Consider the following 16,861-nt stretch of genomic DNA (forward strand, 5'->3'; position numbering starts at 1 on the left):
CTGTGCAAAAATCATAAGAGGCAGACTATAAATCTGCAGCACAGGTTGGGGAAGACAGAGGTGAATTACATGGCCATTCAGGATAGCTGCACAGCTGTGAACTGTGCAGTCAGAGTTTTGCTCTCTCAGGTGATTTTTGATATTCACTTTACTTCTTTTTGAGGACAAATATTGTCCTAGACACCAGGGGTGATTTCCATTTTGCTGGAATGTATCAAAAGGTTTCAAGTTCTGCTCAGGCAGCCACTGGAATTTGGCAAAAGGGATTTTATTTTATTGACTAACTGGAAGAAAAGAAAGAAGGAAACCCTAGCAAAAAAGCACACCATCAGAAACTTTTGTCCCCTGTAATTCTGCTGAATAAGGTTACCTCTTCATATGCACTTGTAGTACTGAGCAATAAGACTTCTGGGTGTATGGGATGAGCTGGAAGGCCTCATTGAGCCAGTCTGACATTATGTGGTCACTGGTGCATATAAACACTCTTCTAGTCCACTTGTACATAGGTACCATACATATCTTCAATGGTATTTAGCTGAGATTAAAAAAGCTGTAGGAGTGGATGCTGTGAATGCATATTAGGAATATTACTTAAAACCCTAAGCCTTCATATGATAAACCATAACAAGTCTGAAGGACTCATAATGGCTTATTATGTCAATAAAATGCACTTAAAAATCCCCAAGTGATTAGAAGGAGCCATTTTAGTCTATTATATCAATTGTTATATGCTGAAAGCATGAGAGATTTATTTTTCTTTTCCATCCTCTGTTAAAAAAAAAAAAAAGAAAGGAGGGAATTAAATCATAATAAGCTATGTTCAAATAGAATCAAGGTACTAAAATATACCCAAAGAAGGCAATTTACAAATTATGGAAGGCAGTGAAAAGTTCTTTCCAAGAAGAGAATACTCTCATGTTACACTCGGTCTCTCGTTTTTAAGCACCACAGGATGGCTGATGGGTAGAGTGTATGCTTGCACCAAAGATATTCCTGTCAAACTGGCAAGAAATTTAAAGAAATGTAAACTAAACGTCACAAGAAATCAGAATAATTTTGACACTTATATTAAGTGATGACCTCCAGCACTTGCACACAGGGAAAATTGAATTGACTTTACTACCCCATGTGATAGTAAATGCTCAGCAACAGTTGTAGCAGAAGGGGATGGTGATATTTTTCCTAACCTTATACTTCTCCTGGATGATTTTTCCAGGCATCTTCTTCAGGGGATGGGCAAAGGTTAAGGATGTAGCCTCCAAGCTCTTGAAGGTGACAGGGGCCCTGACAGCTTCATCCAGGGGCAGTGGCTCTGAAGCAGATGTTTGGGGGGTAGTTTCTCATCCTGGAGGAGGTCTGTTAGACTGTGTTTTCCCAATGTGTCCATTTGGTCTTGTTACCTGGACTGGTCTGTGAGGCTGTAGATTCAGCAGGCTTTGGGAGATGGCAGGAGGATCTGCCCTAACAAATGACCTTTGGTGGTGAGAGAGATGAGCTGTTTTTGGAGGTGATTACTGTGCTGGTCCAGTGTGTGCTTTATCCAGGGGGAAGCCTTGTTTGTTAATTTACACAGTTCAGCCAGGAAAACTTGGAATTGTTTTCTACTGATAATAAATAAAGATCCCTTCTATCACTTGTTTGTGGGCTCTGAGCTGGATTACACAGCCATTCTGTAGCATTTCAAACAGACCTGAGCTGGCTCTCTGGGGCCAGCTTAGCAGATGGGTCTGGGACTGTCTTAAAATAGCCCCTGGGGGCAGATTGCTGGTGAAATTGGTGTCACGGCTCCCCAGGCTGGCGCAGCAGTCAGAGGGAGAGGCCAGGGCCGCTCAGTGGCTCAGTGTCCTGCTCTCAGCAGACAAGATTAACCTCCGCAGTGCACGCGTTTCAGCTGTTTAATGTCTGAATGGATGGAGAGCATCCTGGGAAAGTGAATTTTTCTCTCCCAACAGTATCCCTGCTATCTCACTTGCAGATATTACATCTTATATTTAATGCAATCCTTTCAAACTGTCCAGCTTCGTATTCTCAAATCTTGAGTCATACCTCTTCCTGCCTGTACAGAATTAACCTGTTCAGTCCTGCACCCCGCTCTTGTGCTCAGTGTGCCCCTGGGACAAGGATGTGTGGGGCTGCAGATTTTGGGGGAGTCTTCAGTGATGCAGCTGGCAGATAGGCAGGAGAAAGAAAATAAACAGGTTCAGGAGGTGGGGAAAGATGAGCTGGTGGAAGCCAGGAGAGGGAAGCAGTGGCAAGTAAACACAGCTGAACAAGAGGAAAAAGATGTTTATGTATGCCTGTTTAAGGTTTGCAGTGGGGATAACTGCAAGTCTGTCAGGACAGTTTCTTTCCTCACAGTGCTGTGAACCCTTCACCTATTTACATGCTGTTGTATGTGAATAAGAAATTTGGCATTATGCAATTTTCTTTATGTCTGAAACGCATCCAATGAGGCTTGGCAGAGATAAACGTAAATGGTTCACGAGAGGCCCAGTTTGAGGCTCAGCTGAAATAACAAGGCAGAACAGATACATTCCCACCTGTACGTGCACATGTATGTATCAATGTGTGCGAAGTGCTGCCTTCTGCCCAAGAGAGGAGGCTGCTAATTGAATGACCACTTGGCAGGCACAGCAATTTAAGAGCGACTTAAAATACATTGGAGTTAAAAAGGAGATGGCACCCAAAGAAACACCCAGAGATTACATATCTCAATTTATCAAAGCTGAGGAAACGCTGGGCATGGAAACGCAGCCTCTGCATTGTTAGTCTGCATCAGGCTGCACATTCTGGAGCAATATTCCAAGATTCATTTTTCATTTTCTGGTATCTTGTTTGGGAGAGACACATGTAGTTGGACAAAGTGATCAATAGAAGAACTAAGAATATTCAAGATAAGATTTTATTGTGCAGGAATCTCTGAACAGGACATTTTTCAATCTGTTCTGTTATTTTTAAGATATTTGTTTGACAGGCTTATGTTTCAGGCAGGCAGAAAGATAATGTTTTATAACCCCAACCAATGCTAAGATGCCAGAGAAACTAAGTTGTGAAAGTAGGCTGGGAACAAAAGGAAACCAGCCAAATAACCCTGAATAATTTAAATAAATAAAAAATACCATAAATAAAAGTACTGTTTGGACTCTTACAACTTTAAAATCTGATAGTATCTCTACGTTTGAATATGTTGAACTAGAAATGTCAAAGAAATTATGAACATTTATTTATGAACATATGAAAATGTTAGGAAAATATGAATTATTATAAAAATGGCTAAATTACATCTGTCCAAATGATCACAGTAAATTCTTTGGGAATGTAGGGAAAGACATTTATAATATTTTATGGTCTTTAAATACCTTGTCTTTGTGTCCCCTAGGAACTTCAAAAGAGCATTATGAGGGAGAGAAAAATGAGATAAGCATGTTTACAGGTATTTGTAAGGTGATAAAAAATAGTTTTTTAAGACACAGTGCTTAAATACATTGTCTACATTCATCATATGGTCTGAATGTGTGGATGTTGCATGGTTTATGTAGCATGCAGTCTTGTCTCATTGCAGTTGTAGAAATATTCGTGGCTCGGTGTGACTTAGGCACATAAAACTGTTCTTTAAGAGATAATTTGTGGTTTTTACTGAAGAGCAGTACTTACACAATGACGTAGTATCAGTAAATTAGTCTTTGCTTTGTTTTGGTTTATGCTTTGGGCTGAAAACAGGTGAAGACAGGATAAGTTTTTTTGTGAAAGCTTGGTGAATACTAATGAGAAGAAAAATCATCCCAGTCAAACTGAATAAATTCAGTGGATAGTATGAAGGATTTTCAGTGATCCATATTGTCCTTGGACTTGGCTGTTGCATTGTACTTTAAATGGAATTGATTGTGTGGTTGTAATGAAAGTAACAGATTGATTTCTATACAGAGTTACACAGAATAAATAGAAAAATGTTCTTGTCTTGACCTGCATTCATAAACTAAAATCTCTTGACCTAATCCTCAATAAAAAATGCAAATGTAATATAGGAAATCAGAAGGTTTCTTTAATTCTTAGAAAAATCTACTGTTTATAAGGTTTTGCTTGTGTGTCTTCTCGGATTTTAATTAATTTTGTTCAGGAATTCTAGTAAGTGTAATCTATTTTCTCTTCAAAGAAATTGTACTTTGTGCTGTTCACATATTCTTAGAAAATATATTTGACTGTTTCCTTTTTTTTTATTCCTTCTGCCTTAATTACATGGCATTTTCCTTTATTTAGGTGGAATATTTATGATTTTTAGTATCATCTCTGTTGAACAGTGTTAGCATAGAAGTTTTGAGTGTGTGACCCATACATTTTTAGGTTGCTACTACATGCACTATCATAGATTATCTCTAAAAGGTAGTTCTTTCTGAACTGATTACACAGATTAACAGCTTTATGTTGTAATAAAAGGAGGAAAGCTGTTGATGGAAATAAGGCACAACATTCTTTCTATTTGAAAAAACCTAAAAAATGTTTATATTATTGCAATGATTATCCCAGTAAAAGGCCATAGAGATATTTATGAGCAACATCTATTACTCCTTTTTTTTTTTTTTTTCTTTTTTGCATCTATGAGGTTGTGGTTCGGGCCCCGGTAAAATGCGCAATCCAGCCAGCAAATTCTCTCGTTGAGCTGTAAACCAGGGCTACAATAAGCAAGAACCAATTTACTGCATTCATCAGTTTCCCGGTGGAATTTGTGACTTTATTTTTGGTGCTCGGGGTTTAATTTCTCGCTGAAGTAGAGCAGTGCATTGTGGCGCCACACAAACAAGAAGAGCAAAACAATAGAAACCCCAACGCACCGGCAGCCACCGCTACCCCATTGTAGCTTCCAAAGTCACTCTATTCTTCCCAGCCCACTTGATATCCTGCAGGTTGTGGCAGTACAATTCACAGGAAAAGCTTAGACATTGAGCTTGCATGCTCCTTGACTCCATTTTAAACCCGTTGTTCACACCGGGGTGGCATTTTTTCACACCACATGTGGCAGCTTTGACTCCTATCCAGCTTGTCATATAGAATCAAAGTCTCTGATTTCCTACATTCCCAGCGTTGTCTCCTGAGCTGCTGTATTCTTTGTTGCTCCCAAAATATTGCAAATTTTAATTTCAGATGTAGGTTTTTAAAGCTTTATAGACTATGGGATGAGACAACTGTACCTGCACACTTAGATTTGCTTAAAATCAAAGCAGTTTGCAGGGGAGGGGAAGAGCTCTTTTCCCCTCTCTCTTATTTTTTTTAAAAAAATCTCAACACTGGCAATTAAAAACTATGTGGTGAATTTGATATATAGTCATTCCACCTGATGTATGTTTTGCAGAAAAGAATCAAAGTAATGTACAATACTATAGCTTTGGATTTATAAATGATTATAAATGGTGCTTGGAGTTTGTTTCAGCATCAAAACATTCATCTTAAGAGATTCTTTTTTTGCACGCTGACATCATCTGTTGTGCTCTCTTTTCCCTGCTTTTCAAAAGACAACCTTCATCTGCAATATTACTGAAAGTTTTATGTGCCATGTCAATAATAAATTATACTTCAAACTAATTTTGAAGGGAATAAAACAAATCTACTGATATGAATGCCCCTAAAATATGCATTTTTGAAAGCTTATTAATAGAAGATATATTGCTTAAATTAATATCATTCAGTGTGGCTGAAATGCCACTCGACTCCTGAAACAAATGCTAAAGTATATATATTTCTTACTAAGAAAGTAAGAAAAGCAAGTATATATTTCTTACCAAGAAACTTTAGCATGGATTGCAAGTGCAAAGTGACAGGGCAACAATAACATTTGGATAAAAATTGTCACAGGAATTAATGTAACTTGTACTTCATGCTTTTCTGATATATTTTGAAAATGATCAATGAAAATTAAATGGCTGTATGGTTTGAAAGAGCATTCTCCGTTCCATGTATATTTACAAATCTGTATGTTTATTGTTGCTGGTTCACTCAGCCAAAGATAATAGAATAATTTCTCCTTGGCACATATGCTAGCCTGTACATTGACATGACACCCTAATAAATATTTTGACTCGAGAGCTGTTGTTTGTTGCTGTTTGTCAGCTGGTTAGAATGGTCTTTTGGCTGCCGCTCCCCTCGCAAACTAAAATATTAAAATGTATGCTTTCAATCTAGCAGCTTTCTTACTGCATTTTATACATTTTCTGACTGCTCATTCTTTCTTTAAAATATAGTATACTGCTGTGCGCTTAATGCATACTGCTTATTCACCAAAATCCACCTAATTGCTTATGGTGTTTATGAAATTCTTACATTGGTTTTATGTTCGCTTTTAAGAATGACATGCAATTGTATTATGTAAGAGAACAGTTCAGTAACAGCCTCTAGAAAGACAAAACAGCACTGTTCTTTTCTTGTTTATAAAATATAATATGATAATTTAATGTACTTTTTAAAATACCATTTCCTTGCTGTTTGTTTATGGAACATTAGAAGTTAAGTTGTTAAAGAGTCTTAGCTGGTCTTACACGTAGCAGCACTGAATAACAGAGGGTCTGTTCCAATTAATCTTTATTTTGTATTTCAGTCCAAAATCTCAAAGATACAAACTAACACCTAGTAATAATTAATTTTCAATTAGAAGCACATAATTTTATTAGCTCTGCTCCTAAGCAGATTTTGCGTAATTAAAAAAAAATCCAAAATATATGAAAATAAACATTTAACTCATGATTGTTTCTAGTTTTTGTCTGTTATTTTTCAAAAAAGGTGAACACTCAAAGAACACAGTTAGAACTCATATATAAAAATAGTTTTATTTTCCATACTAAGTTGTACAAAATTTATAAAAATGTTCTTTGAGAAGATCAGTGAATACTTTAATAAAATTACATTAAGAAGGATTTTTTAAAGTTACTTATTACTTAAAAAAATAATGAATCTAAATTAACATTTCTATAGACAAAATAGGACATTGTTTATTTCTTTTTTGCCATCACTTTAGCGGTTTCTGCAGTTTAGCTAGCTAAAAATTGCAGGCATTCTGAATGCAATTTGAGACCATACAAAAAGAGTTGTTTTACGAAAACTGAAACTATAGAAAGACGAAGCTTTTCAGCATGCAATACAGTAATTTGTGTTAAGCACTTATTTTCACAAGCACACTATAAGGAAACAAACATAAAATACTCATGCAAGCTTACCCATTCACTCTTTAAATATTAAAACTGTGACTCAGAAAAGCAATGTACATACACTTAGCAGAAAGTTATTTTACTATCACATTTATCTACATCTAAACTTGACATCACACAGCATTTTTAGAAGACTCAAGTATGAATTTCTCGGAAGCAAGACAAGTTCAGTAAGTGTATCAAAATTAGTTTACCTACTTTCAGAGTACTTAATTACTGAAGAAAAGACATGATCTTATTTCTTTAAACTGTCATGAAGCAGAAATATAGAATAAGCATTTGTTAATATCCATTCCAGAAAATCCCAACTTTTATTTCTTGGCATTTCTTACTTTTCCCCATGTTTCTTCAGACCCTCTTCATGTTAGTAATTCTTCTATTTCCATAAAGAAGAAAGGGTGTGTGGGGGGGGGAAACCCCAACAACAAAACCCCACAAACAATCAGCAAAAGCATAATTGGCTTATATTGCATTTCAGCTTGTGGCCTGTCCCCATATTATTAAATCAGATCATACATACTCCCCTAAAATTCAGCTTCGAGTAATCCTCTGCTACTTAAAGCTGGATGAAAAGAGTACTCATTGTGAATTATGTTTCATCTGTCACAATAACCTTCTTTATTCTTTCGTGCACCTCCCCTTTGCCTGCAGCAATTATAGAAAATAGGTATGCCTTGAAGTATGAGATAGTGGTATCTCAAAAATATATATACTGATGTCATATACAGACAATGCTTGGTTAGCAGCACCCTGAAGAATATATAAGCCCTTTTTGATGCAATTCAAATTTTGTTAGAACAACAGAGTAGAGGCTGGCATATTGTACAATGAGTAAGGGCTGATGGCTTTCACCAAATTACTGTTTTTTATGACAAGCAGTGATCAGAGATTTTGCCATTCCATTAAAAGAAGAGTAAAAACTTGCTTACCGACTGATATCATTTTCCACATTAGCTACAATTCTGTTTGTTGGGGTTTTTTTTAATTCAAAGGTGTTTGATGATCTTTTTCTTCACTCCTCCCTGAAATTCGTGGAGTTCTGTCAAACTCTTTGACTGAACATTTCAGCTACATTTTCTCAGTGATTTAGCATGATTATCGTAATTTCTTGCAGTGGTGTGAACATTTAACTGTTTCATCTTTAAAACAAAATACACATTAAAAAAAAATAAAAAAAAAATTGACCAGTGAGTATTAAGAATGTTTTTGCACTGGTCAGAAGAGCAAAACCCCAAATTATCAAATATTAATTTTTCAAATTATTTATCTTTTTTGTATTAAGAGAAAAAAAGAATATAAACTCTCTTAAGATTCTAGTTACCACTGTCAGGTTATTTCATCTACTAGAATATCTGTTTTTTTCTTTAAGACTGTCTACTTTATTATATTTAACAAACAAGAAAAAAACATATTTTTTTATTTTTTACTTCTCGAATTAATTTTGGAAGCTTTCCAAGTTCATGTTTGTTTTTCTCCTCTGTTATTTTTAAAGCCTTATGGCAGCAAACCTCCAGTCGGTGGCTTGTTTTGAAACCCCTCACAATTCTGGGCTGTTCATACCGATTCCAAATCAGTCTTCCTTGCACTTTAAGAGGGCTGATGTTCAACTGGAAATGACTAAAAGGGAAAGCACCTTTAAAAAAAAAAAAAAAAAAATAAGTGCTAAATCAAGCAGGTTAAAACAAATAAATTCTGCTGTGAGGCTGGTCTAACATTAAAACACAGTTATTACTAAAGTTCCTGAGAAATTACTATGCTACAAAAATCCAATAATACTTGTGAATAAAGGAAGAGAGTTTGGCCCACTGCACGGGTTTGGGCACAAAAGTGCTTGCTAAGCTATCTATTTCACACATGCAACGACAGAAGGTTCAATATTCATTCGATCGATGACTGAAAAGGCACAATGGCAAAATCGGACGGACTTCTTTTCAAATACAGATCTCTGATGTCCCCCTACAGACTGCAGTCGCACGGCTGGTGGTGTGGCACAGACGGAGCAAGGGTTACATCAAGGCTGTTCTCTGGACCGTGCAAACAGTCTAGACCAATGACCTGCAGCATCGTGCCCTTTGAAGAAGAGGCAAGTTCAGTCACGACGAAGAAAAAATCAAGGCGTACCCCTTTTAACAATAGGGAGCAGCTCGTGGCTGCAAAGAGGTAAGCAGGGGTAAGCAAAAAAGGCATCTGCTTCCATGGTGACAGGCCAAGCATGAGAACGTTGCTTTTGAAGAGGGATAGTTCTCAGGCTCCCTCACAGGCTATGTCATGCATTTATAAGCAAAGGCAGGTTGAGCTGAAATCCGCAGAGTTATTTCAGAGTAAAACGATATGCGAGCACATGGCTGGTAGCAAAAAAAATGTCACATGACTGTTCAGCAGCAGCCTCGCGCTGTTTCTGGACTGAGCTTTTCGTTCGGGGCACTTTCTTCTTCTTTTCTTTTTATATTGTCCTTTTTCTAATTTATTTTTTTTCCCCACCCCCTCTCTCTGCTTTTGCAGCAAACTAAGAAAATTGGGAGAAGGTTTATGTGAAGCAAACATTTGTTTGATACACAAGATTCTGGCTATTCTCCTTCTCTAAACTGAAAAAAGGTCAAGGGTCAATGTTTTTTCATGACAGGGCCACAAATCCTTTTGTTAATGTAGCTTTAGCAAATGCCATTTAAAATAAGATTTTGCTTTTCTTTCCAAGTGCATAATATTATGAGTTTGACAGAGTATGAAAGTAATGAATTTCTGTTTCTCTGCAATAACTTTTTTGTTCCAATATTTTGCTAGTTCTTTTTCTTAATTTTTGGGCTCTACAATGCTAATTTTCAAGATTTGCACTTCTAGAAAAGACAACTAAAGATGTACACAAAATCAACACATAAGAGTCCTGCTGTATTCAGAGGGAATAGAAAAGAGAATTATCTGCAGGCATAGGTAGTAAAAATGTGATCAGTGACTATAAGCCTGTGGTGTAACCATTAACCTTTGAGAATCATTATGTTTGTACTTTGTTTCTTTTTGCTTTGTTATTCCTTTAGCTGCTACATGTAACATTTCCCCTAAAAAATTAAAATGTGCAGTGTATTTGCCTTGGCATAGGTGTGCCTGGTTTTTGAATTGTGTTTATTACATCTGCTCTGTGACATTTTAACTGTTGGTGGTTGTTTGCAAATTTTGACAGCTTACTATTTTATTAGAATTTCACTGTTAAAGAGTTTGCTTTAGTAGCTTCTGTTATATACTATATGATGATATGTGTTATTACAAGCTATAGCATTTGTCTTCTTATTATCAGTATGAGATTAATTTTATTCCAACTATTCCTGTAAAAAACTGCAGGGTGGGGGGCACAGTGGGAGGGAAATGTCTGGTGAACTGTGGAAAGAGTTTTAAGTTCCAGAAACACTAATAATTACTCACATCATTTCTATCTGTAGAGACCTGTGGTACTTGGTAAACTTTGTATTGCTATCCTATAAATGTAATTAATATTTATGAGTGTATCAAGGGCAATATTTTCTCAGGGTATATTCTGAACTTTTGTTGATCTTTAGGACAGTTTAACTTCAGACTGAGGACTGTGTATTTGAAATGAAAGGATGTGTGTGAACTAACTGTAGGTTGCCCTCAAATAACAGGAGGCTTTTTTTAAAAAAGGTTTTGGCCTACCCTTACATTTATGGGCCAAAATTATCAAACAAAAAAACCCCAAAACTGCATAGGAAAATACAAACATGCATAAGAAAATATAAATATGCAATATAAGCAATTTAACATTAACAATAAAAAGTAGGAAATCCATTATTTTAAAATGGTCACGATCTGGATTAATTAGATTCATTCTAGATAATTTATACCCTGCATATTAATTCAGTTTTCAGCTGGACTTTGTCATGATTGCAAGCTGTCCCTTTTCTCCAGAATGTCCATTAACTAGTCTCATTAGCTTAAGAGAAGAATCTGTTTTCTGGTCTGCTGTGCAGGCTGTTAGATGTAATAAAACATTTTTATATTCCTGCAGAGCTACAGATGCATGTTAATGATGGCAAACATTTTCATATACTCACTGCACTTTACACATTCATACACTGTGTGGAAATGTTGTGTCTTCAGGTTTTTTTAGGCTATGAGAAATTCTCTCAATTTTTATACCTTGCAATGATAAATGAAAATATTAAATAATCTGCAATACATATGGCACAAACAGTGCAAAAGACAGTGCTGTTGTGTTTGGTATTAAAACACTGCTTGAAATTATTTTCATGCTAATAAAACATTTTGTTTTAACTTTTTTTTTACTTGAGAAAGAGATGTGCTACTAGAAGGAAGATTTTTTTTTAAGTGGAAGGCTTTCTTCTCATCCATTTTAATGTAATTGATAAGGAAATAATTTCTAGATTCACAGCAAGTCTGCAGAGTTTGCCAAGGGAAGGATCTGATCTTAATTATCTTCATGCTCATTTCTTCAAATAATTAGTCTTCTCCTGTAAGGAGCTCAGGATAGAGCACTGCAATGAAAGATGTGTAGGACTTGGTGTTGAAGGGAATAGTTGCATCTCCATGAGCAATGATTGTAAAACCATTAAGTTTTATTTCCATTGTTGTTGTAGGGTGGTTTTTTACCATATGTTGATGTCTTGCCCCGAAGTACACATGGTCCTGTCCCTCTAGTGTTGTTGATACAAACCTTTGGGCAGTTGCTTGAGCCATGTGCCAACTTTGCACCTGATTTGTTCAAACTAAAGTTCAGGCTGCCAGTTTGAGACCTTTTACTCCATTTCAGCCAGTGGTGACTGAGAACCAGAGAGTTTTCTTTTCCTTTTTGGGCCCTTCATTTAAATGAAGGAGTAAATCATCCAAACATTCCCCTTCTTAAAGACCTTGAAGTGCCTCAAAAAGCAACACTGTTTTGTAACCTCCATTGTGATACAGAAGCCAGTTCATCTTCTCTGAACCAAGGTAGAAAACAAGGAGGGTTTGATGGTTTTGGGGTTTTTCATTACAGAAGATGCCTCCTGGATGTTGGGAAGTTCTGTGGCTTTCATAGAAAGGATTATCAGGCACAGTTTCTTTCATGAACAGTGCAATTCATGCCTCTGTTATTGTCAGAATAATTTATTTTTTTTCCACAAGAGAAGTAGACCAAAATTTTTCATGTTTTGCTCTAGGCAAGGTTTGCTGTGTCACCAGTTTATTTTTTTACAGGAGTTTTAGACCAAATTGCTCACTTTAATTTTAAAAAAATAAAAACTCTCTCATAGTATGACAAACCAGGACAAAGAGACCATGCCATCTTGCTTAGTGGAGATGAGGATTCTGCAGTTTGGGACTATCTTTAAACAATTTGCACCCTGGTTTTAAGTAATTTTGACGCTGTACTTTTTATGATATGCAACAATGTTGTAAATCATCATTTCAAGGACAATAGTTTATCATGCTGCACATCCCAGTAATCTACTGGAGAAAACAAAGGCAGCAAAAACTAGATGAAACCCTAGGTTTCAGTCTGATGATACAAGATGTATTTCAGTTGACTGAAATTTAGGGAAAACTCTCATTTTTAACCCAATGTTTCTAAAAGTGCTGCCAGGTTAATCCCCACCAAAAATCCTTTGATCTTATTCTCCAGATATTCCTTTTCTACATTACCTTAATGACAGAGAATATTCAAACCTGACTGTGAACTTGCTAAGAGCAAGGACTTGGAGAAGCCTGTGGAGCAAAAAATCATCAAAGCTTAAAACTCTTGTTTGAATTTTGGTAGCATGTAAAAGCCCCTAGATTTTCCTCCTTAAATTTAAGAGTCCTGATAGATCAGTGATGTCAGCAAGTTATTTGCATTTGGTACTGTACATGAATTTGGTTTGTTATTAACTTGGGAATGAGTAACTCCATCTGCTTTGATTTAAGATACAAAACTCTCTGGCTCTTGAATATTCTTCTTGGTCTACAATCCCCACCACAAAAAGCCTTAGCAAGTCTGATTAGGTTGCTGCCCCTTATTCAAGTCTTCTTCCAAATACATTGAATATAAATAGCAGATGCAAGATGAACCCTCAAATGATCAGAAAGTCACATTTTCTCATTCAGTGTTGTAGTTCTGTAATGTTTTGAAATGGAAGTTAGTCTGATTCCAGGAGCACCTCAAGTGTAAGAGATTCTTTTCAGGGCTGTCATTTTCTGAGCCTCTGTTATTGTTAAGTAGAAGTCCCTTTAATGTTTATATCCTGTTCAGAGAAAGGGAATCTTTACTATTACAGAAATAATGTTAGTCCAAAATAACCTGATATTTCTGCTAGCTTTTTAGCAGAGACATGTAGAACAACAGCAGTAACAGCTTTGTTCTTGTGAAGAACCTGGCTAAGTTAAAATCACGATCACAAGTGATATGATTTCAGGTCAAAAACATTTATTGTAAAGAGCTGGTCATGCCATAGAATAGTTTTGGTTGGAGGTCACATGAAAGATCACAAACGTACAGAATATTTTGAGTTGGATGGGACCCACAAGGATCACCAAATACATCCCTAAAGTGAGGGGTCCATACACGGATCAAACTCACAGCCTTGGTGTTATTAACACCCTGCTCTGACCAACTGAGCTCATCTCTGGGCCAAGATGATCTTGTTCTAACCCACCTGCTAAGGGCAGGGACACATTCCACTAAACCAGGTTGCTTAATCCGACCTGGCCTTGGACATTATCAGGGAGGGAACATCCATAGCTTCTCTGGGCAAAGTGTGCCAGTGTCTCATCACCTTCAGACTTAAGAATTTCTTCCTAGTATCGAACCTATATGTATTCTCTTTTAGCTTAAATGAATTCTCCCCTGTCTTACTGTTACAAGCCCTTGTAAAAAGTCACTTCCCGTTTTCTAAACCTCCTCAAGTATTACAGGGTCGCAGTAAATTTTCCCCAAAGCCTTCTCTTCTCCAGGCTTGACAATTGCAACTCTCTCATCTTGTCTTCATAGGAGAGTTGCTCCAGCCCTCTGATCATTTTTGTGACCTCCTCTGGGCTCTCTCCAACAAATCCACATCTGTGTTGTTCTGAGAGCCCCAGAGCTGGACACAAAACTCCAGGTGGGGTCTGATGAGACTGGAGTACAGGGCAAGAGTCCTCTGCTAGCCAGGATGCTTTTGATGCAGCCCAGAATATGATTTGCTTTCTGATCTACAATAAGATGCATTATCTTGAAGTAGAAAACAATAGAAAATAAGTAGAAAAAAAATGGAAAACAAATAGAAAACATGGTTGGTTGTGCCTTTCTAATATTTCCAGAAGACCATCACAATGATTCTTCTTATTTTAAATGCCTTTTTCTCAGCATTTTCCTCTTCCATTTTAATTTTTTTTTCATGTTTGATTTTTCCCTTCCCTAGCTAAAGAGTTAATCATGAAAGAATGAGTTTTCAGGAAGAAAAAATTGTCAATTTTTTATTATATGCCAAAGATATGCCCTTGGTAGAATTATTGCATCTTATTTCAGAATCAGGGGTGGAAATTTGCCTTGTATTTGTAAATATTGAAGGCCTCTGGAAGTCATACATTACTGATTATTCACAAGAATAAGTTGTGAGGAAGTCTTGTAATACATTTTATGCTTGAAAGTAGGTGCTTTGCAAACTAGAGCAAGCATCCAAACTTTGTTTTTAGTAGTACCTGAAAGAATACATAGCAGACTACAAAATGAGACCAGTCATTTCAGAAAAGAGAAATTTTGAAAAGAAGCTTATATGCTTAACAATCCCACTGTCAAGGACATGTTTATGAGAGTTCTGGCCTAAGAAAATATAATTTTCATACAGAATAAAAAAAAAACTGATGATTTTTGGTTTATGAGGGGTATGATAGTTGATAGTCTGACATTAGAAAGTATTAGAAATTACATTCTGAAAAAAAAAATCTTTCATATTTCTGTGAAACAACATCCTTTTGAACCTTCTGTGCCTGGGATTTTGGGTCTGACTGGTAATCCATTTCCCTCGTAGTCCCTTGGGATCCATCATTTTTGGATGTGTGATGCTAGAGGGACATCCCACCTGTACCCTTCAGCAACTATTTATGGACACCCTGTCCATGAATTTGCCCATGAACCTGAACTATTTGGAATTTAATCATTTTGGTATTGTGGTTCAAGGAGTGAAGGTGTTCAGTGTTTGCCCTTCTGAGAGTTATTCTGAGTTTTGATTTCTGAGCACCAGGTGGGATAACAAGTGCTGATAATAACTTCTGCTTTGGTGAATAACTCCGCTTTGAATTCTGTTTGTGTTCAGCAATCTTCCAAATATTCTGTATTTTGACTTACAGTGAATTTCATGAAAATTTCCTTAGTTATCTCCTCTCATAAAGGATTTTGTCTTAGCACTTCTGTCACATGAAAAATTGTTCAAATGCTTGTATGTAAGCAGAATTGGTGACATGTGAAGAAAACATTCACGACTTTGTTTTGGCCAAGTCAGACTCCTGAGATATTCAGTCCAGGCTGTTACTTGATGCAAAACCTCTTTATCTGTAGAACTTATTTATCTGTACTAGCACTTCCTTCACAAAGCAAAGAAGAGTGATATAGTGGTTACAATTTTTTCTCTTTTATAACTTATATCTGGAGGATTTCAGATAAATTTTTAAGCTTCAACAGTAGTCAATTTTTAAATTATAATCCACTGTAAGATCATATTGTACAGTAACTACCTTGATTTGCCTCTGGAGGTGAGGAAAATCATGAAATTCCTTCTGATTTTAATCTAATTCTGTAATCATTCCATTGGAGAAGGTGATAGAAATATACATTTATGCTTGTTTTTTGTGGGATTTTTTTTGTTTCCTTTTGTTTGTTTTTTAATTTTAAAGTTTGTCTTTTACTATTCAAAAAATTTAAGCTTTTTGCTTAGTGGATGGAGTTATTGAGGTTTGGTAGAGATGGCAAAAAGCATCCTGCCAACTTGCACAAATCTACATCTTTTCATTTATGATTGATCAAAATTCAGCATATTTTAAAATACCTGTTCCTCTTTTTCATGTGCTAGTCTAGAATATCAATGGTCAAACTGTAATTCTGTCAAATCATTACATAAGCATTTAATTTCTGAGGGGAAATTTTGCTACCTCTAGTTACTGTAGGTTTTAAAAGTGTACTGGAATATGTGATTCAAAAGTACCATCAATGAATACTCCAGAGAAAACATCACAACTGAGAGACTGTGGGGAATGGGAACAGGATGAAATCTGAAAACTTAGTTATGTACATGGTTATGATTGCTACTGCTATCATCTGCTATTTCAAGATATTTTTTTTAAAGGAAACGAAGACGTTGACTATATTAATAAACCACAAAATAAGCTCTTCAGTTGATTCAGTCTAGCTCTCACCACCTGAGGTATTTGCTTAGGCATGGTCAGTATTTCTAGGGCGGAATAGATTTCATCCAGTCAGAATCTAAAAATAGTTCAGATGAATCATGCTGTGAAGTGTCTCTCTGATTCTAAAGGACCTGCAGTGACTAGCTCAGAGATGCTGCTTAAAACTAGGTAAGAGGAATTTCATCCTAAATAACTGCAGCTCCAGTGATCTGATATGTCCATGAACAAGGTTTATGCAATTTAAAATAGTATCAAGTTGGACCTTTCAGATAATGAAATAAAATTAGCAATGCTTCCACATGAGGCACCAG

General features: G+C 36.2%; 1 protein-coding gene across 18 annotated transcripts in view; it reads left to right on the forward strand.

Annotated features, from left to right (window-relative positions):
* LOC310906290 (uncharacterized protein) overlaps nt 1–16,861 on the forward strand; it is a 374,899-nt gene that overhangs the window by 125,343 nt on the left and 232,695 nt on the right. For 8 of the 18 annotated variants that reach the window (XR_014589371.1, XR_014589372.1, XR_014589373.1 and 5 more), the window contains exon 1: nt 8,814–9,353. Coding sequence is in view for 13 of the 18 variants with exons in the window: in XM_083855439.1 (XP_083711565.1) it covers nt 9,100–9,353 (254 nt within the window). In the remaining 5 variants the exon portion in view is untranslated. Of the gene's footprint in view, nt 1–8,811; nt 9,354–16,861 lie in introns of those variants that run through there. The other 10 variants (XM_083855447.1, XM_083855446.1, XM_083855445.1 and 7 more) reach the window with 5 other exon arrangements.

This window comes from Zosterops lateralis (assembly GCF_965231275.1).
Source record: "Zosterops lateralis genome assembly, chromosome: 2".
In the NCBI taxonomy this organism is placed as follows: Eukaryota; Metazoa; Chordata; class Aves; order Passeriformes; family Zosteropidae; genus Zosterops; species Zosterops lateralis.